We start from the raw sequence: 25,981 nt of genomic DNA on the forward strand, positions 1-25,981 counted from the left end.
TCTACTGACTCTGAAAAACACCAAGAAAGATGCCCAGGGTCCTTGCTCATCTGCGTGAACGTACCTTAGGCACGCTGCAAGGAGGTATGAGGACTGCAGATGTGGCCAGGGCAATAAATTGTAATGTCTGTACTGCGAGACGCCTAAGACAGCGTTACAGGATGGACAGCTGATCGTCCTCGCAGTGGCAGACCACGTGTAACAACACCTGCACAGGATCGGTACATCCGAACATCAAACCTGTGGGACAGGTGCAGGATGGCCACAACTGCCCGAGTTACACCAGGAACGCACAATCCCTCCATCAGTGCTCAGACTGTCCGGAATAGGCTGAGAGAGGCTGGAATGAGGGCTTGTAGGCCTGTTGGTAGGCAAGTCTTCACCAGACATCACTGGCAACAACGTCGCCTATGGGCACAAACCCACCGTCGCTGGACCAGAGAGGACTGGCAAAAAGTGCTCTTCACCGACAGGTCGCGGGTAAGTCTCACCAGGTTGGATTTGAGTTTTATCGTTGAAGGAATGAGCGTTACACCGAGGCCTGTACTCTAGATCGGGATCTATATGGAAGGCTTGGGACGGTGTGTCACAACATCATCGGACTGAGCTTGTCATTGATGGCAATCTCAACGCTGTGCGTTACAGGGAAGACATCCTCCTCCCTCATGTGGTACCCTTCCCCAATCTCAATCCCATTGAGCAGGTCTGGGACCTGTTGGATTGGAGGGTGAGGGCTAGGGTCATTTCCCCCCAGAAATGTCTGGGAACTTGCAGGTGCCTTGGTGGAAGAGTGGGGTAACATCTCACAGCAAGAACTGGCAAATCTGGTGCAGTCCATGAGGAGGAGATGCACTGCAGTACTTAACGCAGCTGGTGGCCACACCAGATACTGACTGTTACTTTTGATTTTGACCCCCCCCCCTCCCCTTTGTTCAGGGACACATTATTCCATTTCTGTTAGTAACACGTCTGTGGAACTTGTTCAGTTTGTCTCAGTTGTTGAATCTTATGTTCATACAAATATTTACACATGTTAAGTTTGCTGAAAATAAACGCAGTTGACAGTGAGAGGACATTTATTTTTTGGTGGAGTTTATTAGGCTCTTAGCATCAACATAATTTGTTTAATTCTATTTCACACATTTAATTGTTTATTTCATTTTGTTTTGTTACATGTAATCTTTTGGTTCAACCATAATGCAAAGTAAGTATCAACAGTGGGGACATGTAAAGCTGGAGAAAGAATATATCAATTTATAAGACTTTATATGGAGTGTGCGACTATTTCTTGAGGTTTTTTCGCTGTTAGCACCTCCACATAAAATATATTTTTCTGGGTGTGCGCCAACTCATGTTTTTTATTCGGTTAAATTTACCTCTAAAATTACACCAATGACACTCAATCAAATGTATAACACTAGGATTTCATTTCAATGCACTCAATCATTTGGCATATATTCTAAAAAGTGTCTAGGTTTTGTTCAAAGTTTTGTATGAGTAGTACTTTAGTCAGTCTCCACACCGATCTGAAGGTGATGGTCATATGACACCCGCCTATCAATAAAACATGTTTGCTACAAGATGTATGACTTATATAACGTATAGCTAGTCTGACACTCACATGTTTGCAAGGCGGGGGGTCCAGAACCGAGTTTGGGAAAACCTGGTGTAAAGCACTGTATTGCATTATCCAGTGGGCTGGATATGAAAGCGTTCCATTTGGGGACTTTGTCCCTAGAGTTGCATGCATGCAGTCAACCACATTCAAGTGTTGTTCAAGAAAGCAGGGAACATGATCTCCGAACAAACTAAAGCAGATGAGTGAGGAAAATACGAAAGGGGATTTAATCGCAGTTCTACTTGGAGCGCATTTTACTCTCTGGGAGTGAGGAGCGCTGGTGGAGGGGGTTCGCTGTACCCCAAACGTCACGTCACAGGCTGCTATACCCTGGAAGAAAGTCTGCATTATCAGCCTTTCGAGCTGCTGCTAGGAGAGGGACCAAAACGTCTAACCTCAATGCTTACATGTTTAATATTTGTCTACTTTTTCCCGCTGTATTAAAATGAAGTGCCTTCCCACCGGAGTCGTCCTAAGAAGTGCCTTATTTCCCTTATTGCTCACCTTTCCATTGATCTATGGAACACCGTCACGGTATAACATGTTCCAGGGAAGCGCATACTCTGGCTCAGAACAACGACAGAGGAATAAGTGAGTCAAGTTTTCATAGTTGTTTGTACTGTATGTTTAATCAGAGACATGTGTCTATAGTTTTGACTGATAATGTATGGTTATATTATTGGAGACTCCAATAGTCTAAATTGTCTAGAGTATTTACATTACATGTTTTATGACTTTTTATTCTTACTGTAGGCCTATGCTGAAATATATATTGATTTATTTTTCATTGAAATTAGAACAAAAAAAACACATACTTATGGCCTTACACATGTTATTTGTTTTTAAAATAGGCCAATGGCAACAACAAAAAAGTTCAATAAAAATGTCACTGCAATTTAATAGAATAATGAAATCAACACATTTATGGTAGGCCTATATAATGATTAGATGATTTTACTTCAAGGACTTCACCATTCCTCTTTCATAGGCTGAATCGTTTTCGTCATTCTGTGTGACTCAATAATTCAATTTTTCAGAAACTGGTGTGCATACGTCGTGCACAAGAACGTGAGCTATGCGGTCGTGGGTGGCACGGAGAGCTTTGTGCAGCCGGAGTCTGCGCCTTGCCAGATGCATCAACCCAACTGCGCGCAACAAGTGATGTAAGTGGCCCAAGAGGCTCGCTCGAGAGGGTGGAGTGCTGCTATTTTTACTGGTCTTGAGAGCGGTGTTACAGCAGTGACTCAACATCATTAAAGAAAGTTGACTTTGAACACTATTGATTACTTTGAATGTTAAGAATATTTCCACGTATCAACCAATAGTGTTGAGGATCCATAACCATGGTCCCGTCCTCAGCCTAGTATTTAAAACACCATTACATGAGTGCATTGTTTATTGGCATTACGAATAAACTTGTGTAAAGTGCTTTATAATATCAGCAAAGAAAATAACTCGTCAGCTTTTAATGTAGGCTACTGTATTCATGATCTCCATCAGCTATTTTATCACTGCACTACAGCAGCAGAGGGTATGTCTCTGTGATATTTGCACACACCCACTGTTAGGTCAGTCACAAGCACTGAGTAGGTGTAGTTACCCTTCTTCTGTAATCTGCATTCACCCTTTCAGATCCTCAGATTATTCCATATTTATGACAGATCATCTGCGAGTGATTTAGCTGTTTATGACGAACCAGTGAATTTGATTGACTGATCCGTTATGGTCTATTTGTCACTGTCTGGGACAAGGAACATGTCCATGACCCCATTGAGCCTTATGGAAGATGAGGGGAATTAAAGATTGTGCAGCAATGATGAAAAGGCTATTTATTTAGCTAAACTGTAAATAATCATCTGCTTTGTATTGGCACACATGTATGTCACAGTTACGCACACAGCCCCCCCTGTGCAACATCAGTCAGAGGCATCTGACACATTTCTCCCTGGGTTGGCTGCTTTCGTGTGTTATTATTGAGCATCGTGTTGGGAAACATGTCCTGGGGCCAGTGACGAAGCGTGGCTCCACATTTGACAGGGTGTAAATGGTGGAAAATATTAAGCAGCGTAAAAGGAGTGCATGATGCATTAGGAGTGTGACTGGCTAGCTAGCCCATCTGGAGGCTGTTGTCATAAACAGATCTTTATTGCTGGGATTCCAAGGCCTATACTGCTCTCCTGAAAGGGGTCACTGCTCAAGCGTAGTTGTAACTTGGCAAAGCATTGTTCACATTACTCACATTTAGGAAATGTCCATTGAAACTTTGAAAGCAGAAGCTCAGTGGAGAATAACATTGAGGGGGTTTTATGTTGTGAACATAATTGCTAGATTGTCTTGTTGTGAGTTTTTCCTTTTGAGCTGTGTTCCCAATGGTCATATGGTTAGATTGATTAAATCTGTTTTTAAATATGAATATCATTATCATTCATCATTTGTGAGGACTGACAGACAAGTTTAAAGTCAAAACAATCTCCCCATTGTAGAAAATGTGAATGCACATTTAGGTTCTCTCTTTCTTTGCCATATTACCTTTTCCTTTTTCCAGGTATCGGACCCAATTCCGCCCCATGTATAAGGTTGGCTATAAGCTGGTGACAGAGCTGGAGTGGAGGTGCTGTCCAGGGTACCAGGGTCATGACTGCAAAGGCCTGAAAGGTGTCCCGTCCCGTCAGACAGTCCTGGGGCCTCGGTCCAACCCGCCTCCTGCCCCTGGACACATCGCAGAGACACAAGGTAAGAGAGCTGCTTAAACCTACCTCACCTTTTAGAGACACATACCTGACCCACAACCCATACATGACTAGTATGCTAGTCTGGTCATATGATTAGTTTAGGAATGCTTTTCACTACTCTACTACTGTAGTAATGTAAAGCATAGATTTAACCCACAATAATAAATGTAGGTTCCATAGTAGAAAAGAGGACTTATTCTAACCACCGGATTTTCCCTCTGTAGGTCCAGGGCAGCAGGCGTGGGGTCAGAGTGGCCACCCCTGGGTGGCAGAGGGGCAGTCAGGAGGTCAGACAGGTCAGGGGGGGGCGAGTGGCCAGGTGGCGAGCCAGGGAGGAAGTCAAACGACACAGCAGATGGAGGAGGAGGTGCAGCGTCTGTCACAGCAGGTCCTGGACATGCAGGCAGCCATGACCAGCCTGTCTGCCAACCTGAGGGTGGATCTGCAGGAGGACGCCAGCAAGATGCTGGTCACGCTGCTCAACAACCTGCGGCAGCCGGAAAGCGTGCGTGGTGAGCAGCAGAGCATGCTTCTGCAGGACCTCTCCCTGGAAAAGGAGTACAAAACGGTGGACATGGACGAGTTCACAAACAAGATCAACAACCTCACAGACACCCTCGACACCAAGAGCAACACCCTGGATGACCTCCAGGCCAGGGTCAACCACCATGACGGACAGCTACGTCTGCTAATGGAGGCCACACAGGCCCCTCTGGCCACACCCCGTCTGGCTCCCCCGGCCAATGACGCAGCCCTGCGCGCCTACGTGGATGCAAAGTTCCACGCCCTAAGGGACGAGATGATGGAGGGCATGGAGATCAAGATGTCGGACTTGAAGAACTCGTGTGACTATAAGATTCTGTCAGTGCAGGAGCAGTCTGAGTTCCAGGAGAACAGCTACCTCAGCCTGACCGAGCTCCTCGAGTCCAAGGAGATGGACCTCCGCAAGGAGATCCAGGACATCAAGAATGAGCTGCCTGGTCTGCTTAGGGGAGACGGAACCCCACCAGGTCTGCAGGAGCTGCAGAAGGAGCTGTTCCGGGTCTCCGAGGCCCAGCTGAGACTCCAGTCCAGCCTAGAGAAGAAGCCCGAGCCTGACCCACTCCTGCCCCATGTGGAAGAGCTGGAGGCCCGTCTAAACATGTCAGAGAGGAGCGTGGAAGTGCACAGCCTCTTCCTAGAGGAGAAGCTGAGGAGAGAGTGGGCAGAGGGGGGTACAAACCTGAAGAAGGCCATTGAGGACAGGATGAGCTCCATGGAGGACCAGGTCACCAGTCTACTGGTGGAGATAAGCAGCCCCCTATCTAGGCCTCAGGCTGGGCTGGAGGCACTGCAGGGTGAGGTGACCTCTCACAAGACCAGCATTCAGGCTCTGGAGGACAGATTCAATGCCTTTGACCAGCTGTGCTCTGCAGAGTGCAAGTCTGACCAACTGGCCATAGAGAGCATTCAAGATAACCTCCAGGTCTACAGAACCAGCCTAGACACCATGCAGTCTAGCATGAAAGGCCACTCAGCTAGTCTTGGAGACATGGAGGAGTTTGTCCAAGGGCAGCTCCTGAACCATACTGCCAGTCTTACAGATACACAGGAAGAGCTATGGGCTCTGAAAGGACGTATGGGAGGACAGGAGGGCTTCCTGTCGGCCCTGGCGCTCTCTCTCAGCCAGCAGTCCCTGGAGCTCCAAGGGCAGCATCTGAACCACAGTGCCAGTCTTGCAGGTGTGGAAGAAGCGCTTGGAGCTCTCAGTGGGCGTATTGGAGTGCAGGAGGGCTCTCTGTCAGACTTGGGTGTCTCTCTCAGTGCTCATCTTAAAGATGTGCAGGGAGAGCTGGGAGCTCTCAGCGAGCGTATTGGAGGACAAGAGGGCTCTCTATCGGCCCTGGGTGTATCTCTCAGCCGGCAGTCGCTGGAGCTCCAGCAACTGAACACCTGTTGCCAGAGCAGCGTGGGGCCGGCCCAGGAAGCCAGGGACCTGCTGGAGCTCCACCTGGCCCAGAGAGAGGAGCTAAGGGCTCGGCTGGAGGAACTGGGACAGGAGGTGAGGGCCGAGGCAGACCACTGCAGGAACAGGACCAAGGGTGTAGCTCTGGACGTTACAACTGTAGATGGCCGGGTTGCCAGCTTGGATAACATGTGCGCGAGGCTGGAGCCCATCTCCAGCAGCCTGCACAGGATCAAGGAGGGGCTGAACAAGCACATGACCGGCCTGTGGAACTCTGTCAGTGAGATCAACGACACCCTGCTTGCCCACACCAAGGACATCGAAGGACTGAAGGGAACATATCAGAACCTCCAGGACCACTTCTCAGTCATCACCCAGGACCTCCATCGTCTAACCACCAGTCCTGAGAACACTGGTAAGACTTGACACAGAGATTTGGTATTTATTAAGATCCCCATTAGCCGCTGCAAAAGCACCAGCTACTCTTCCTGGGGTCCACATGAAACATGACAAAGTACTAAGTACAGACATTATTAGTCAAGGACTGAAATACATTTAAAACGTCACACATAGCCTACATATCAGTACATACACATAATATCTAGGTATAATACATAATACAGTGCAAATTACAAAACAAGATACATAAAATGGATGTCTCTTCACAATCCCCTTTTTGCAGTAAGGTGTTCTTTAATCCGTTTTTTGACTGGTTTTATTACTAGCTTGAGTTACCTGGGATGGCAGAGTTCCATGTAGTCATGGCTTTATTTAATACTGTGCATTTCCCAGCCTCTGTTCTGGACCTGGGAACTGGTAAGAGACCTCTGGTTGCATGTCTTGTGTTGTACCGATGAGTGTCCGAACTGTGTGGCAACTGCTTGAACAGACAGTACCTTTAACACATCAATACCTCGCACAAAGACCAATAGTGATGCAGTCAATCTCTCCTCAACTTTGAGCCAGGAGAGACTGACATGGATGTTAATGACACTTTCCCTCCAAGTACATCTAAGTGCGATACGTGCTGTTTTGTTCTGGACAAACTGCAATTTGACTATGTCCATGTTTGCCGCAGATGACCACAAGGCTGGGCAGTAGTCCAGGTGCGACAAAACTAGGGCCTATAGAACCTGTCTGGTCGACTGAGGTGTCAAGAAGGCAGAGCAATGCCCTATCATGGACAGACCTCTTCCCATTTTAGCAACCATTGAGTATATATGTTTTGACCATGACTGCTTGCTATCTAGGGTTACACCCAGAAGTTTAGTCTCTTCAACTCGCTCAATAGCCACATTCATTAATAGATCTAAACAAGGTTTAGCGTTGAGTGAGTGATTTGTCCCAAAAATGATGTTTTTTGTTTTTTGATATTTCGCACCAGCCTATTGCTTAGTTACCCATTCTAAAACTGACTGGAGCTCTATGTAAAGGGTGTCAGTTATTTTACTGTTGCAGCTGACGGCTATACTGTTGAGTAGTCAGCATACATGGACACACAGGCTTTATTCAAATTCAGTGGAAGGTCACTTGTAAAAACAGAAAACAATAATGGCCCAGAAAACAATAATGGCCCTAGTTGGCTGCCCTGTGGTACACCACACTCAACTGAATTTGCATTAACGAAAACCCTCTGTGTTCTATTAAATAGGTAACTCTCAATCCATAATAAGGCAGAGGATGCAAACACCTACGTTTTTTCAGCAATAGGTTATGATCAATGACATCAAAAGCTGCACTGAAGTCTAACAAAACAGCTCCCATAGTCTTCTTACTATCAATTTCTTTCAGCCAATCATCAGTCATTTGTGTCAGTGTGTGGAGTGCCCTTCTTTATAAGCATGTTGAAAGTCTGTTGTTAATTTGTTATCTGTAAAATAACTTTGTATTTGAACAAATGTTTTCCCAAAATTTGTAACAGGCTGATTGTTTGGCTGTTTTAACCATTAATAGTGTGCTCTGATATTCTGGGGTAGCGGAATGACCTTTCCCTCCCTCCATGTCTGAGGGCACACACTGTCTTCTAGGCTTAAATTGAAGATGTGGCAAACAGGAGTCACAATAACCACCATGTCAAAGTAAACTTGCAGTCGCTATGCTTTGTTGTGTGGTCCTCCCACTGCAACTTAGAAAATCATGCACAGTTTATTAGGCTAAAGATTAAATAAGATTGCCCACTTTGCTTGCTTAAAATGTGCATGATTATTCCAGTTATCCAGGTTATACCTCTCATTTGTTCTGAAACCTACACTTCCCCCGGGTCGGCGCTCTCCTGCTAAGTTAGTTTCCTACTGGTTACACCACAGTATATATCATCAAGGTGTTCCAGTAGCAGAAACTGGGAATTACAATCAAATGGTGTTTGTAAGATAAACCTCAGAGCTGCAGCTGGAGCCCATTTGGGGTGCTTAAGGTTGTTGATTTAAATCTTGCCTAGTAATGTGTATTTAATGTAGGACCTGTTAGTGTATGTCTCTAACCAGGTTTCCATCCAACCTTTTCATGTACGTCGGACAAAAAATGTCACGACAGGCCTGGTGGAAATAGAAAATCTGTTGGTAAACTTTACATCCCCTGCGTGCATGCCACCACATCTATTTCTATTGGTACAAGGACTGTTCATGGCACAAACTGTTCACACCCCTCTTGTTGGCAGAGAGAAACATTGTGAAGGTTTACAGTGTATTTCCTGCAATTTTACACATTTTGTCATGGGGTGCAGAGAACATTTTGCAGTTTTAAAGCTCATTTTCTTGCAATTATATACATTTTGCCACATCTAATGTGTATTAATGTGATATTTGAGTGATTCGAACATTACTACAAAATCTATGTGGCCCCCCGCCGAACCCTCGTTGTTTATCACAGACTTTGTGCCAAAACCATCGACAGAGATAAAAATAGGATTTAAACACATAGAACTTTATTAGTAATATTTTAAAGTAAAAAGTTAGATGACTAAGTGCTTTTTATGTGCGTTACGTCATGACGCAAAGCTTTTTATCCGCAACTAGCCAGTTTGATGGAAACACCCCTGGTGGGAAAATGTACATATTGTTTTGTGCAGGTTTTAGAATATTTTCATGAAAATCTGTCGCAAATTGAATGTAAACCTAGCTAGTTTCTTTGTGAGAACTAAGGGCAATGGGAAGCTGGATATCAATCTCTCCGGGTTTTGACTCAGAGGCAGCACTGATTGAACACACATGGTCATTTTAAATAGACTCGGTTTGTGTTGAGCAATGCTCAGGCTTTAAGGGATTATTACTGTGTGTAGGCGTGCTCCTTATCTCTGTAGTAGAGGTCTTCACAGGTCCAGTTGGACCCGATATACCCGACCCGGGCCCAAAATTCTATTTTGTCCCTCTGGTCCAGTTTGGTTCTTGTTTTATTGTCATCGGGTCTATGTGACCACAGCTCTGCATGTTTATTGTACGCAAATAAGGTGCATTTATTGACTTCTAGAAGGTTTAGACAACATATAAAGACCTATTCATTAACCAGAAGAGCAACTTGGCTGATAAATGTTGCCCTCGGGTCTGTCCGGGTTCAACTTTTTGGAACCCGTGAAGACCTATACTCTGTAATAACTATATTTTTGTTAAGACTAGCCTTGCTGTTCCATGGTCATCTGTGAGTTCAGAACCCCCATATCCTTGGTCACTGTAGATAACTAGTGTAAACATGGGCCCAGGCGAACTCAACCGGACTCAGATGAGTCCCACAGCTGGGAATAAGGGAGCTGGAAGGACACTCCATAACATTTATGAGGGTTGCGCCTCTTCTTCTGAATCCAGCTCTGTATGACTCACTGGCTTACAGAGCAGCTCTGCATGTTCTGGTCTGGGAGTCCAATGGGGAAGGGGCCTGATCCTGGCTGTGAAGCCACAAGGAGAGACTTTGGATCGGAGTCACTGTTTCAACCCGTGTGCATGCTTCGCATGCGAGAAGTTAAGTGTCAGTACCCCGCCCTTCACTTGTTATTATAGTAATAATTTCTATTTAAAATCATTATTCTGTCAGCTGGAATGTTTCGATGTTTGCCCTTAGAGGGCAGTTTGCTTGTCATATGTTCCAGACTGGATGCTGCTTTTACCATGGATCACATTGGGATATCTTTGGCTCATACTTGGCTCACTGCTCCTCTTTTGTCCTGGACTGGTCTTTAGCATGCACAGCGGACTATCGCTACTTATCAGGAAGTGGAAAGTGCTGTCCATTTATAGGGACCTCTGTCACTGGCTTATCAATTGTCCACTTATAGGAACCAATAAGAAGGTTTGTTATTTGAGAGCAGAGTGGACCGGGTTCAGACCAGGCGCTACTGGATAGATATGACATCACACCCTCCTTCATCCTTACTCTTCCCCCTCAGTGCCCTTATTTTCCCTCTCTCTTTCTCCATATCTCCCTGCCTCCTCTTTCTCTGGTTTTGTTGAATATGTTTAACACACTGGCCTGGCCCAGTCTCTCTTTAAATAAACACAGTCTGCATCCCAAATGGAACCTTATCCTGTATATAGTGCACTACTTTTGACCAGAGCCTTATGGGGAGCCCTATGGACACTGGTCAAAAGTAGGGCACTACATAAGGAATAGGATGCAATTTGGGACGCATCCACAGTCAAGGCTATCCCCTGAGCCACATGTACTGCCATGACGTCATACACACCCTTCCTCCTAAAGTAAGAGCTGAATGGGGGGGGGGGCATGAATTGGGACCCTCAACTTTCCTCAAATGTTTAGATAATAGATATCTTGATTGCTGAAAGGAAACATCAGATTTTCCTCAAATGGTGTTTGGCTGCTCACTGACTGACACTCCCGGCTTGACAAGTGCCAGATTTAGCTTGGCTTGAAGACCGGTCTGAAAATCACAAGTCTAAAACTGCTAACAGATTTGTCTGGTGTATTTATGTTTGTGTTCACTCTATCGGGCGATTCCACGCCAGTGTAGCTGGAACATTATTTTGGTGTCTCAGATTATTCTAGCATTTCTCACATAGAAACTTCCCTGGGAGGAGCACACTATTAGGAGCATAATAACACCAAGATGTTGTCTGTATCATGTACGGATAATAGGATCTTACAGGAGGCATGTATAGCTCTAAAACGGTCTAAAATGGCCACTTTCATCACGGTATTCTCAAATCATTTGTGATATAAAGGTAAAAAGCATGTCAAACATCCTTCCTCCCAATTAAGTTTCTATGTGAGAATTGCCAAAACAATCTGAGATACGACAAATATTTTCAGGCTATGCTGGCATGAAATCGCCCCTATTGCAAGTGAAACACACATTTTACAGGGCCAAACTATCTACCCGTGCTCGGGAAAAATATATGTTTTGTTCGGTTAATCAAAAGTGTAGTTTAATTAGGGCAATTTCCCAAACCATTAGTCACAACCAAGCAGCTAATGTGATGTCCCCTGAGCCTATCAATCACTCCCCAGAGATTAGCATTGTGTGTGTGTACTTGTGTGTGCATGCCCATGTTTGCCTGTGAGAACCACACATGCAACATACTCACCCTTGTTAACTCTTCATTGCTGAAAGTCCATTGCAGACAACACAACACTTAAGAGTTCAGTTATGCGCAGTACAGAGAGAAGCTAGCATGCTTTTCTGCCTCTTCCTCTGCCTCAGTGGCCATATTGTTCAGGTCAATGACCCTCTGACAGATAACCGAGGTTGTAGGGTTACAGACACACAGGCCAAGCGTGATAACCCTGACAGGACGGCATGAGTGTTCCAAATGGCACACTATTCCCCATTATAGTGCACTACTTTTGACCAGGTTCCTATGTGCTTTGGCCAAATGTAGATAGTCCAGAGACAAGCGAGGACCTGATGATGCACAGCACAGCACAGCACAGCACAGCACAGTCAATCTCTGAGCTCCCACTGCAGTAAAACATGTCACTTTAGTCTCTTGCTAAAACCACAATCTAGCCCTTTAAAAAAAAACATTTGATGGGGGTGGGGGCCACAAAAAATCTGAACTCATCGAGGGGCCGCAGTTTCTTGTGGGTCTGCGTACCCACATCCAGTTTTAGAGTTAATTTCGTGCAATTCTACACATTTTGCCATGTGTTGTAGGGATAATGTTTGCCGTTTGTAATATGATGTCTGAGTGAGACTGTCAAAATCAATGGGGGCCCCCATGGCCGGTAATTTGACCATGATAACAAGTTTAGATAGCTGGCTGCTAAACTAACTTGGCATTCTAAAGAATGTTAGCTGGCATGGAATTGACAGACTATCAGTGACTGACATGAGAGAGGAGAAATTGCTCCTTGTGTATTCTGCTATTCCAATTCGCAACAGTAAATTGAGACCCCGACTGAGTAAAAGAAATATACGTGTATATATACAGTATCTCACAAAAGTGAGTACACCCCTCACAGATTTGTAAATATTAGAGTATATCTTTTCATGTGACAACACTGAAGAAAGGACACTTTGCTACAATGTAAAGTAGTGAGTGTACAGCTTGTATAACAGTGTAAATTTGCTATCCCCTCAAAATAACACAACACGCAGCCATTAATATCTAAACCGCTGGCAACAAAAGTGAGTACACCCCTAAGTGAAAATATCTAAATTGGGCCCAAAGTGTCAATATTTTGTGTGGCCACCATCATTTTCCAGCACTGCCTTAACCCTCTTGGGCATGGAGTTCACCAGAGCTTCACAGGTTGCAACTGGAGTCCTCTTCCACTCCTCCATGACGACATCACAGAGCTGGTGGATGTTAGAGACCTTGCACTCCTCCACCTTCCGTTTGAGGATGCCCCACAGATGCTCAATAGGGTTTAGGTCTGGAGACATGCTTGGCCAGTCCATCACCTTTACCCTCAGCTTCTTTAGCAAGGCAGTGGTCGTCTTGGAGGTGTGTTTGGGGTCGTTATCATGTTGGAATACTGCCCTGCGGCCCAGTCTCCGAAGGGAGGGGATCATGCTCTGCTTCAGTATGTCACAGTACATGTTGGCATTCATGGTTCCCTCAATGAACTGTAGCTCCCCAGTGCCGGCAGCACTCATGCAGCCCCAGACCATGACACTCCCACCACCATGCTTGACTGTAGGCAAGACACACTTGTCTTTGTATTCCTCACCTGGTTGCCACCACACACGCTTCACACCATCTGAACCAAATAAGTTTATCTTGGTCTCATCAGACCACAGGACATGGTTCCAGTAATCCATGTCCTTAGTCTGCTTGTCTTCAGCAAACTGTTTGCGGGCTTTCTTGTGCATCATCTTTAGAAGAGGCTTCCTTCTGGGACGACAGCCATGCAGACCAATTTGATGCAGTGTGCGGCGTATGGTCTGAGCACTGACAGGCTGACCCCCCCACCCCGTCAACCTCTGCAGCAATGCTGGCAGCACTCATACGTCTATTTCCCAAAGACAACCTCTGGATATGACGCTGAGCAGGTGCACTCAACTTCTTTGGTCGACCATGGCGAGGCCTGTTCTGAGTGGAACCTGTCCTGTTAAACCGCTGTATGGGCTTGGCCACCGTGCTGCAGCTCAGTTTCAGGGTCTTGAGAATCTTCTTATAGCCCAGGCCATCTTTATGTAGAGCAACAATTCTTTTTTTCAGATCCTCAGAGAGTTCTTTGCCCATGAGGTGCCATGTTGAACTTCCAGTGACCAGTCAGTATGAGGGAGTGTGAGAGCGATGACACCAAATTTAACACACCTGCTCCAAATTCACACCTGAGACCTTGTAACACTAATGAGTCACATGACACTGGGGAGGGCAAATGGCTAATTGGGCCCAATTTGGACATTTTCACTTAGGGATGTACTCACTTTTGTTGCTAGCGGTTTAGACATTAATGGCTGTGTGTTGTGTTATTTTGAGGGGACAGCAAATTTACACTGTTATACAAGCTGTACACTCACTACTTTACATTGTAGCAAAGTGTCCTTTCTTCAGTGTTGTCACATGAAAAGATATACTCAAATATTTACAAAAATGTGAGGGGTGTACTCACTTTTGTGAGATACTGTATATATTTTTCTTCAGATGAAGATATTCAATTATCTATTTTCCCCCGGAAAGTAGACTAAACTGAAGTGGTACGGAACATGGGATATCACAGGGATTATTATATATCCTCAGACTGGTGGAGGGAGTGGCTGGCTGTAAGTCCGTGGTCCTTTCTAGCTCAGTTGGTAGAGCATGGCACTTGTAACACCAGGGGTGGTGGGTTTGATTCCCGGGATGCATGACTGTAAATCGCTTTGGATAAAAGCGTCTGCTAAATGGCGTATATGTGAGTGTAGGATTTCTTGGATACACCGTAACGCTCCCTCCAGGTCCACAGTTAAAGCCAGGGGGCCCCCAGCTGCAATTGTTTACATCCACCTCTTTAATCATAGCGCATGCACACGTTAGAGCTCCATCCTTTAATCATTACCCTGCGATTTAGGCTGAGATTGGCTTTCAGTCAGAATCATCAAGGCCCAACCGACCGCTACACATAATCAAACTAAACTAAACACACACACACACACACTAAATTACACACACATGTACATGTTCCGCCTCAGTCTTCCTTCCTGTGGTATTTTACGGATTGCTTCTAGTCCCCTCTCTGTGTAGTGTTTATTAGGGAGTAGGGTGATGTTGCCTCTAGACACTGACTCCGGGTCAGTTTAGCATTTACCCCCCCCCCCACTAATGGTTAAGGTTGGGATTGGGGGAGGGGAAGCTGATCCTAGATAAATGTTTTAATAGCCAGACCATGTTGTTCTGGCTTTTATAGCGACTGACCTCTGTTGCCTGAGGTGGGGGATAGGCTGCCTGGTATGCAGGTATGCCTTTCATGTACAGCTTAATCCCTCTGAAGACAGAGTTGGGACCTGTTGCCTGTTATCTCATTGACTGCTCAGGAGAATAATGAGGAGTAGGGCGAAGTTGCCCCTGCCTAGACGCACTGATCTTGGGTCCATTTTGCATATTCCCCACTAACGGTTCAGGTTAGGATTGTGGGAAGGGAAAATGATCCTAGATCTGTACCTAGGGGAAACTTCACCCCAGAACAATGTTGAGAGGGTTAATGATTTGCTGATAAACTCATGTGTAGTTTGTTTTAGTCATCTCGGCTCTGGCTGTCAGGAATGCACGAACAGTTTACTCCTGCCACAGTGGATGTGTCTGCGGTGTGGTGTTTAGGTCACTGATGACAGGGAATTACTCACTGTTTAATGACAATTAGAATCTCTCAGGCGTATTGAGAACCATTCTATATAATAACTGTTCGTTCATGTAAAATGACAAGAGAAAGTACAGTAACAAGGTGAAAGAGAGCACAGAGCCATGATTGAGTGGGTAACACTCCCATACAGAACATAATGCTTCCCCACTGGAGACCAAGGTTTAATCACCGTATACTGCATCTCCCACCTATTTATCTCCCCATCATTCCCATCTAATAAACCTTAAAAATACTCAGGGTAGAGAGTGGAATTCCCCCAAAATGTGTAAGAGAAGATGTACTATAGCTAAAAAGTACACAGGAAATGGGACAATAAGAAAAAACTCAAAAGCCATTACAACCAAAAAAAATGTTTTTTTTTTTTGCTAGGTAATTTAGTCTAGCCAGCTATCTGAAACTTGTAATCATGATGAATTACTGACCAGGCATGTGCCCAGGGGCCCTGACCTCCAGAGTGCACCTATTGATTTAGTTGGAAACTCTCATTCAGATATGTGACCAGATTGCTCTATGGGGGCTTATGTCAAATTTAAGTGAAATTTAAATATTTTTTGTTTACACCCATTCAGCATAGTTCACACCCTCTTAAGCCTTAGCGCCACCCATCACTTTAAGAATTAACCTGTAAACGCACGGTCAACCCCATCCATTATCCTGTCGTTCAATGAGTTGAAAGTATTCAATCCCCTTGACTTTTTCCACATTTTGTGTTATAGCCTGAATTTAAAATAGTTAAAATTGCGATTTTGTTTCACTAATCTACATACAATATCCCGTAATAATACAAAGTAATTAAAAATGAAAAGCTGAAATGTCTTGAGTCAATAAGTATTCAACCCCTTTTGTTATGGCAAGCCTAAATAAATTCAGGAGTAAAACATTGCTGAACAAATCACATAAATTGCATGGAATAATAGTGGTTAACATAATTTTTGAATGACTGTCCCACCCCTTACCCCACACATACTGTACAATTATCTTTAAGGTCCCTCAGTCGAGTAGTGACTTTCAAGCCAGGGAGGTTTTCCAATGCCTCACAAAGAAGGGCACCGATTGGTAGATGGGTAAAAATAAAAAAGCAGACACTGAATATCCCTTTGAGCATGGTGAAGTTATTAATTAGGCTTTGGATGGAGTTGCTTACCAAGACGACATTGAATGTTCCCGAGTGGCCTAGTTACAGTTTTGGCTTGACAATCTATGGCAAGACTTGAAAGTCATATTTTGTGTAGATCGTTGCCAGAAAAATTACAATGGAATCCATTTTAATCCACTTTGTAATTAAACAAAATGTGGAAAAAGTGAAGGGGGTTGAAAACATTCAGAAGGCACTGTAGCTCAGTGCTTTCTCCTTGTCTAAACTAGGCTCATAACTTAAAATGTTATATTCATATTTACAGATCCAATGCAAGTTTGTAATTAAGGCACATGAAAGTTCACATGGTCAAGAAGGAATTTCTGTAACAACAACAAAAAATTGCCCTACTGCCGCCACAAGAGGGTGGCCACGAAAATGTTTTGCCCGCAAGGTGGGTGGGGTCCCCCAACCCCTAACCAAATCTTGCTTAGGGCCCCCTGCATACTAAATGTGAGATCCCACAAACCAGCTTTAACTGGGAGTTTGACTATACTGGGAGGTTGACTTTACTGGGAGGTTGACTTTACTGGGAGGTTGACTTTACTGGGAGGTTTACTAGGAAGTGAAGTGAAAGCTTTCACTCGAGAAGCACAAAGCATGTTTAAGAATAATGCAAGCTTGACCTTAATGTCTGAAAGGAATTCTCTGATGCCTCTCCTTTGACCAGACACTTTTTCTTCATTGTAGTTTTTGGGCCCTAACTTAATTCTGACACAGGGAGAAGTGAGACTGGTAGAGTCCTACTGTCTGTCAGTGTCAGGAGTCGTCTCGGCACCAGCTGGTTTGTTAACACGTTGACCTCTCCACAACTGGTCCAGGGTTTTATCCCTCGCTCTATCCTTCATCCTTTCTTTCTCTTTACCCGCTGGCTTGTCATTACCCCCTCTTTTCAGGCGTTCATGGAGGTGTGGAGGAGTCTGGTAATCCCACTGAGACCAAGCCTGTCTCTCAGAGCCCTGTCCTGCCCATTGGGCCAATACCAGACGGGGCCCTAACGCCACATATGATAGAGACTGGGGAGGCAGGAGCCCCCGGAATCATGATCTCTTCCAAACCGCCCAAGGGGGCCGACGGCAGCATGACCCCCATCAAGGGCTTCGCTGGAGCCCCAGGTGAGATATAGGGGTAGCTGGGAGGGGCTAAAAACACGTACAGAATACAAATGCATGTGCACACCTACACACATGCAAGTAGGTACACTACCGTTCAAAAGTTTGGAGTCACTTAGAAATGTCCATGTTTTTGAAAGAAAAGCAAAAAAAATGTGTCTGTTAAAACAACATCAAATTGATCAGAAATACAGTGTAGATACAAAATACATTGTTAATGTTGTAAATGACTATTGTAGCTGGAAACGGCAGATTTTTTATGGAATATCTACATAGGCCCATTATCAGCAACCATCACTCCTGTGTTCCAATGGCACGTTGTGTTAGCTGATCCAAGTTTATCATTTTAAAAGGCTAATTGATCATTAGAAAACCCTTTTGCAATTATGTTAGCACAGCTGAAAACTGTTGTTCTGATTAAAGAAGCAATAAAACTGTCCTTCTTTAGACTAGTTGAGTATCTGGAGCATCAGCATTTGTGGGTTCAATTACAGGATCAAAATGGCCAGAAACTGTTGACATTTAGACTGGTGTTTTGCGGGTACTATTTAATGAAGCTGCCAGTTGAGGACTTGTGAGGCGTCTGTTTCTCAAACTAGACACTAATGTACTTGTCCTCTTGCTCAGTTGTGCATCGGGGCCTCCCACCCTCTTTCTATTCTGGTTAGAGCCAGTTTGCGCTGTTCTGCAAAGGGAGTAGTACACAGCATTGTCCCAGATCTTCAGTTTCTTGGCAGTTTCTCATATGGAATAGCCTTCATTTCTCAGAACAAGAATAGACTGCCGATTTTCAGAAGAAAGATCTTTGTTTCTGGCCATTTTGAGCAACAGAACAACAGTTTCCAGCCGTGCTAACATAATTGCAAAAGGGTTTTCTAATGATCAATTAGCCTTTTAAAATGATAAACTTGTATTAGCTAACACAGCGTGCCATTGGAGCACAGGAGTGATGGTTGCTGATAATGGGCCTCTGTACGCCTATGTAGATATCCCATTAAGAAAATCAGCCGTTTCCAGCTACAATAGTCATTTACAACATTAACAATGTCTACACTGTATTTCTGATCAATTTGATGTTATTTTAATGGACAATTTTTTAAATTTTCTTTCATAAACAAGGACATTTCTAAGTGACCCCAAACTTTTGAATGGTAGTGTATGTTTGCAAGACGAATTACCTTCTTTCAAAACCTCATGAAATTTATCTTGATTATTTTACAGCTTCCCCACCCTCTAAAGGGTCTTTAAAGCCTAATATGCCAGTTATTTCTGGTAAGTGATATTTTGACTCATTTGATTTAATTTACTATGAATATAAAATTGTGAGTCTCCTGAAAATGAACCTCTTTCAACAGTTGCCCACATTCCCCTGAGACCGTCATTGCACAAACCGTATTTAACTTTAACAGGTAAGATATTTAGCAGTCTCTTAAGATTAAAGCCATAGTATTCCAGTCAGTTATGGACAAGAATTACTGTATCTGTCCTAATAAACACTTTTTTAAAAATGAGAGTGAGAATGTGTGTCCCAAAGTTGGGGACAAGCTGTGTCAATGTGACTTACAGTTCCTTTAGAAAGTATTCAACCCCTTGACTTTTTCCACATTTTGTTGTTACAAAGTGGGATTCAAATGGATTTAATTGACATGTTTTTGGCAACGATCTAAACAAAATACTCCATAATGTCAAAGCGGAAGGAACATTTTTACAAAATTCACGAAAAATAAATATCTCTTGATTAAATCAGTATTCACACCCCTGAGTCAATACATGTTATAATCAATCACCTTTGGCAGCGATTACAGCTGTGAAGTCTCTAGGAGCTTTCCACTCCTGGATTGTGCAACATTTGCCTGTTCTTTTCAAATTTCTTCAACCTCTGTCATTGCTAGACAACCATTTTCAGGTCTTGCCATAGCTTTTCAGCAGATTTAAGTCAAAACTGTAACTCGGTCACTCAGGAACATTCACTGTCTTCTTGGTAAACCACTCTAGTGTAGATTTGGCCTTGTGTTTTAGGTTATTGTCCTGCTGAAAGGTGAATTCATCTCCCATTGTCTGGTGGAAAGCAGACTGATTCCTCAAGGATTTTGCCTGTGCTTAGCTCCATTACGTTTCTTTTTTATCCTGAAAAATGATTACAAGCATAACATGATGCAGCCACCACTATGCTTAAAAATATGGAGAGTGGTCCTCAGTTATTCGTTGTATTGGATTTGCCCCAAATATAACACTTTGTACTCAGGACAAAATAACCTTTTCTTTTTCCAGTATGACTTTTTTTCCCCAAAATGTTTTAATTGAACCTTTATTTAACTAGTCAAGTCAGTTAAGAACAAATTCTTATTTACATTGACGGCCTACACCGGCCAAACCCGGACGACGCTGGGCCAATTGTGCGCCGCCCTATGGGACTCCCAATCACGGCCGGTTGTGATACTGCCTGGATTCGAACCAGGGTGTCTGTGGTGACTCCTCAAGCATTGAGTTGTAGTGCCTTGTTGCAAACAGAATGCATGTTTTGGAATATTTGTATTCAGTACAGGCTCCCTTCTTTTTACTCTGTCAATGTTATTGATCCATCCTCAGTTTTCTTCTATCACAGCCGTTGAACTCTGTAACTGTTTTAAAGTCATCATTGGCCTCATGGTGAAATCCCTGAGCGATTTCCTTACTATCCTGCAACTGAGTTTGGAAAGCCGCCTGTATCTTTGTAGTGACTGGGTGTATTGATACGCAGTATAATTAATAACTTCACCATGCTCAAAGGGATATTGAATGTCTGCTTTTTTTTTTTACCCATCTACCAAATCGGTGCCATTCATTGCGAGGCATTGGAAAACCTCCCTGGTCTTTGTGGTTGAATCTATTATTGCACACAGTGTGATTCCATGGAACTTAATACGTAACTTATTTAGGCTTGCCATAACAAAGGGGTTGAATACTTATTGACTCAATACATTTTAGCTTTGCATTTTATTTAATTTGCCAAAAAAAATCTCAATGTAATACATTTTAAATTCAGGCTGTAACACGTTTGAAAAAGTCAAGGGGTATGAATACTTTCTGAAGACACTTAGGGTTGAACTTTAACCCTGCATCTCTGTGTGTCAGGTGAGCGGGTGTCCTTCTCGGCTGGTCTCAACCTCCTGCCCTTCCCTGGTGAGGTTGGCATCATCCGCTTCAACAAGGTGTTGGTGAACGATGGAGGACACTACGACCCTCACACAGGTAACTACTACAACACTGTCCCAATCACACACAGATACCAGACTAACCTAAATGTAAACCGCAACCTACCCAAATAATCAAGACTATAAGTCCAAGATTTATGTCAACTTTTGTATTGTGTCCGTCATGCAGCTGACATGCGTGCCCCCTTGTCGTTGACTGATGTTCCCTCTTTAATATTCGCCCTCCCTTATTTCTTCCTACTCTTCCAGGCATCTTCAATGTTCCCATGGAGGGCCATTACCTGCTGAGTGCTGTGCTGACAGCCCAGAGAGGTGCCAGGGTAGAGGCAGTGCTCTCTGTGTCCAACCACAGCATCCAGAGGCTGGACACGGCTGGTTACCTTCCTGCTAATGGTGGTGGGGCTAGCTCCACTAGCTGTGACTGCGGAGGCTCAGCCTCCCTGAGCCTGATTCTCACTCTGAAGCGTGGGGACAAGGCAGGTTTAGTCATGACCGCAGGCAAACTTGCTATCTCAGAGAACACAGAGGTCCTCTCGACGTTTAGCGCCGTGCTTCTCTACCCCACCTCCTCAAAAAGATAACCCCCACCAATTAGTAGCCTTATAAAGCTCCAACCTTAAACCACCAGTTCTACTTTAGATGTGGGTATGGCTTACAGGTATTTTAGTAAAACAAATAGATTAACTCATGATGGTACTTTAAAGCAATCTTATGACAAGAGCTTTCATACAAAAAGAAATGTGTATCAAATATTTGATCATAAGATCGTTAGGGAGGGAACGGGGCAGGCTACTGCCATTTATGGAGTATTCATGTTTAGTGATTATAATCTAAATGCAACGTTTTTTTTATTACATCTTTGAATGTATGTATGCTTGTGTTGATGTGTGTGTTCAATTTGTTTACATTTGTTGTACCATTTATTTTAAACCTGTGTAATTTTAGGTATTTTCAAATGACAATTTTATTTGAGGACTATCAATTGTACATAGCATTGTAAGCGGAACTACTGTTAAACAAATAAACTGGTCCTTTTCCTACCTGACAAGGGATGCAGAACTTCAAAACGAGCACAGTTGTTTTGAAAGATCTTTGTATTTCGTCACAATGTTCTTTAGGATCAATGCCTGAAAATTAACTGTTTTGAATCAGAGAACTTCAATTCTGCCCCTGGTACCAGTAATAAAAGCTTTGTCTAAACAGTGGCCATGAGTGTTTATTAACTATTGTTTTATTATATAGGCCTATTGTTAATTAATAGTATCACTATAAATGTATGATAGAATGGTTAAAGGGATACTTTGGGATTTTGGCAATTAGCATGCTAGCATATACCCATAGATTTCCATTCATTGTGCTAACACTAGTTAGCATTTGCCCGCATCACTACCTCTTAACAACCATCATACTGGACACAGACATAAAAATGGTATCCACGAGTTCATCTGACTCTGGGGAAGTATCGCTGTAATATACTGTACTTATTGGTATCGCAAGTGTTTCTTACATGAATTACAGCGAGTGCTGTTTAGAAAAGAGTTTTGTGCTAAAACAACTTGTGGCGCAACACTCCATTATAAAAAATATATTATTTATCTGATGAAGGTCTCAGCAAAAAGTCACACTGTTTTTAACAGTAAGTGCTGTTTAGACAGATTGTTGGCATGTGAAAAGATTTTCATGACGTTCCAAAAGTTACACCCTCCTTTCCCAAAACAAGTTCCTGAAATAAGCATAGAAAACATCTGCATGTAATCTTAGATTTTATCTTTATTCATTTTTTTGCTAAACATTCATATCCCAAACATAACACTTCAATGTATATAATGACACTAAAAAAAAATAACACTTAATCAAGTAACAGTGAAGGCATTTAAGATTGGAGAGTGTGTGAACTGTAAAATTAATCTCTTAATAGATACACTGAAAACTATCAAAGCAGTCACTGAAAAACACAAATACCAGCGTGTTGAGATGTGTGTACTCTCCACACAAAATATCACTTTCATAGAAAGAATGCCTTTGTTACTGAGGAACTCTGCAACACCTCCGAACGTCATCAAATACAATGGTATAATAATTCAAAATATACTAGACAAACCAAGCTATAACAATAGAAATATATCCCATAAAGAAGCATTCATTTCATAACACAAACATTGTTAAAGGTAACCCATAAAACGTCTGCTAAAACAGATAATTGTGCTTTCAGTGCATATTAGTCTGTCTCCATCCAAATGCTCCAGTGCTGTGTGCCCTGTGTGTCAGCAGCAGACACTTTAGAAAGGTCTTCCATCGCCTTAAACCTCACTGCAGCCATCTATATGTATGTCTAAAACATCGCCTGCTCAGATCACTTAAATCGATCTATTATCATACAGTATGCGTGTATCTAAGACTAGTGCCAGTTCCACTGGCAGCTCTGTGCAACATATTAGCGATCGTTTCAATCTGTATCGCTGAAGCGCTGCGGCGTTTAACGTGAATGCAGTCGTCTCTGCTAACGCGGGAACGTTGCCTTTCAATTTCAAATCACGCCATAACGCTGAACCTTCACGACACGGCTTGAAGAGAGCCCTTAGTTCAAACTTAGCATAGCATGCATACACTATAACGTAAGGCCTTCCCAAACAGCGGGACACTCCAACATAGGGAATGCATTATCACTCAAGCCAAATAACTAACTAACCTTACGACTACGCCCGTCTTCTTTCTCTTCACATTGTACTGTAAAAAGGCTGTACAGTCTGTATTGGAAAGTATGCCTAAATCGATCATGTGACGCAGTTCTTACTGATAAATCAACGAAATGCTATTAAACCTGTGGAGCACTAAACAATGGAATATAATTCAGCATCAGTAGACACATAGTATAGTCACCAGTTAAGGCAGTACAAGCAATCATCATGGGAAGACCCATACAATTATTAAGCAAAACAAAATATTGCTTACATCGATTCCAACGAATACAGTTGATTTCAAGTGATTTCTTTCCCGTCCAAAAGACACAAAGTGCATCGACCGTACCCGAAGTGTCTGTTGGTTATCGCCTTAATACCTGATAATAGCACAGCTGTGGGAACTGTCCAATCAGAAATCAGAGCAGCTCCTCAAGATGCACTTCAGCGATTGGTTGTTTCAGAGCAGCTCCTCAATGCAGACCTCAGCGATTGGATGTCTCCAGAAGCAGAAAGAACTGAATTCTGGGAAACTGAAGGTGGCGCTCTGCTCCTTACTGCGTAAAGGGAAAACGTGCTCCACCAGTTCACTCAGTCGGCCGTAGCTACAGTGAAAGACAGGGAAGGGGTTAGATAACAGTTACTGTACTTACCGACCAAGGTCGGGATTCATTAAAAGGCACGTTGTCGACAAGCGCACTGCACTAGACTTTGAAGGTAATATGCTTGAGCCTACATCCACAGCATTTTACCGTGAATGTGATCTCCGCGAACATCAGACGATCTCCACGAACGCCTTGAAAAGGTGCATTTGTCGGCAATTGAATCCAGCCAAAATACTCCCCAAGAAACCCACACTACTGACATACAGAGAGATAAACAGTCATTATGATTATAATCCTGTGAAGTCGCTACTTACGAAGTCTTATTGCCTTTCGATTGCTCTAGGATGAGCTCTCCTTTGGGGTTGACTGTGAATATCCGACACACTGGTACACCCACTTGCTTGTAGGCAAACACATCCTGAGCCAAAAACAGAGGAGTAGTCTTAACAATCACCCTAATTCGGATCCTATTCCAAAATAAGTACAAAATGAGAAGGTAAAACAAAGCTTACATTTGCTCTGTTACCAAAGGCTGCGTAGAAGGGATGTGTGTTTGGGTGGAAGAGGTTCTTGATGTCTGTTAGGCATTCAATCTTGAACTTCTCTGGCTTCTTTTCAATCACCTCCCTGATAGAAGGTTAAGTAGAAAGGAATCAAAAAGCCTTGAAATGTAACTATATTACAACGCTATTACAACGTTATCACTATTCCAAGCACACTGAACCAAATAGGAACTTAAAGATCAGTTTTAACTATGAAAGGCGGAGAAGAGGAAAGAAAATGCATTGCAATCTAACTATATTACAATGCTATTACAAATCCAAGCAGACTGAACCAACTGAGAAGTTAAGGGTGAGTTGTACCTGTGAAAGGCAGAAAAGAGGCTGCTAGGGGACAGCATGAGGGGTCCTCGAGGCAGGATGGTTCCCCGGTCGTTCACCCAGTACAGGTACCCTCTGGTCATGTCCGCCATGCCGATTGCCCGCGCCGAACAGTACAGGAATTTGTAGCCATTCCTGAAGAAATGCACGTTGAAGTATAACTGCAACATTAGATCTGTCTCCTATCCACGCTCTCAAATTTTCTTACTTCTGGAATTGCATTTTTTTCATGTGAAACAGGAATGTGATTAGTCATGCATTGACTAAGTGGTGGACGTGATACATGGTAGTTCTAGAGCCATATGTATCAAGCAACTCAAATAGGAGTGTTGACAAGGATCCGTTTTGCATTTTAGGTCGCAATGAATAAGATAACATAGACGGGGGAACCTGATCCTCGATCAGCACTCTTACTCTGAGACGCTTGATACATACGCAGGCCCTGGGCTAGGGCTTACTTACTCATGCACTGAGTGGTAGAGCTTAGCGATGCCTTGATGAGTCCAGTCTTTCCCGAGCTGAGGGAGAATTTGGCCAAACACGTCAGACCTAAGAAAAAGGAGCATTTGGTGAGAGATAAACGCCCACACCAGTAGAAATCAGTAGAAATCCACTTTTTTTGTAGCTGAAAGACGATGGCCAGAGCTTAACCATGATGTTGCGTACAGATTTAAGTCAATAAGTCATCATTTTAGTCAAAGTATGATATATCTGGGTTTGATGTGACAAATCCAACCTGCCCACTTCGTTCAAATCTGTGTGAATGTAGTGTCATTTCCTATGATATGACATGAAAATTATTTCAGGGCTGGGTTTTATTTCAATGTTACCACCCACAAGCCTGGCA

At 43.4% G+C, this 25,981-nt stretch overlaps 2 protein-coding genes across 7 annotated transcripts in view; one reads left to right on the top strand and one right to left on the bottom strand.

The window, feature by feature from the left end:
• The first annotated feature begins 1,623 nt into the window (after positions 1-1,623).
• Positions 1,624-22,170, top strand: LOC106590142 (EMILIN-2-like). The gene is made up of 9 exons (XM_014180772.2): positions 1,624-2,209; positions 2,656-2,781; positions 4,164-4,351; positions 4,575-6,710; positions 17,561-17,779; positions 18,998-19,048; positions 19,132-19,185; positions 20,891-21,007; positions 21,220-22,170. Exons 1-9 carry the CDS (start codon positions 2,064-2,066, stop codon positions 21,549-21,551), a joined length of 3,369 nt encoding a protein of 1,122 aa, XP_014036247.2. The 5' UTR covers positions 1,624-2,063; the 3' UTR covers positions 21,552-22,170.
• Positions 22,171-22,722: 552 nt separating this feature from the next.
• lpin2 (lipin 2) overlaps positions 22,723-25,981 on the bottom strand; it is a 47,255-nt gene continuing 43,996 nt past the window's right edge. For 5 of the 6 annotated variants that reach the window (XM_045710670.1, XM_014180775.2, XM_014180774.2 and 2 more), the window contains 5 exons: positions 25,597-25,683; positions 25,117-25,269; positions 24,766-24,880; positions 24,568-24,671; positions 22,723-24,253 (listed from right to left, as the gene is read on the bottom strand). In XM_045710670.1, the coding sequence (XP_045566626.1) occupies positions 24,109-24,253; positions 24,568-24,671; positions 24,766-24,880; positions 25,117-25,269; positions 25,597-25,683 (604 nt within the window). In that variant the 3' untranslated portion in view covers positions 22,723-24,108. Of the gene's footprint in view, positions 24,254-24,400; positions 24,672-24,765; positions 24,881-25,116; positions 25,270-25,596; positions 25,684-25,981 lie in introns of all 6 variants that reach the window. The other variant, XR_006762694.1, reaches the window with a different exon arrangement.

Source organism: Salmo salar, chromosome ssa29, assembly GCF_905237065.1.
Source record: "Salmo salar chromosome ssa29, Ssal_v3.1, whole genome shotgun sequence".
NCBI classification, from domain to species: Eukaryota; Metazoa; Chordata; class Actinopteri; order Salmoniformes; family Salmonidae; genus Salmo; species Salmo salar.

Coding starts and splice junctions, on each gene's coding strand:
- LOC106590142 (XM_014180772.2), top strand. CDS start 2,064: ATGAAGTGCCTTCCCACCGGAGTCGTCCTAAGAAGTGCCTTATTTCCC. Junction 19,186..20,890: donor ACCGTATTTAACTTTAACAG/GTAAGATATTTA, acceptor TCTGTGTGTCAG/GTGAGCGGGTGTCCTTCTCG. Junction 21,008..21,219: donor ACACTACGACCCTCACACAG/GTAACTACTACA, acceptor CTACTCTTCCAG/GCATCTTCAATGTTCCCATG.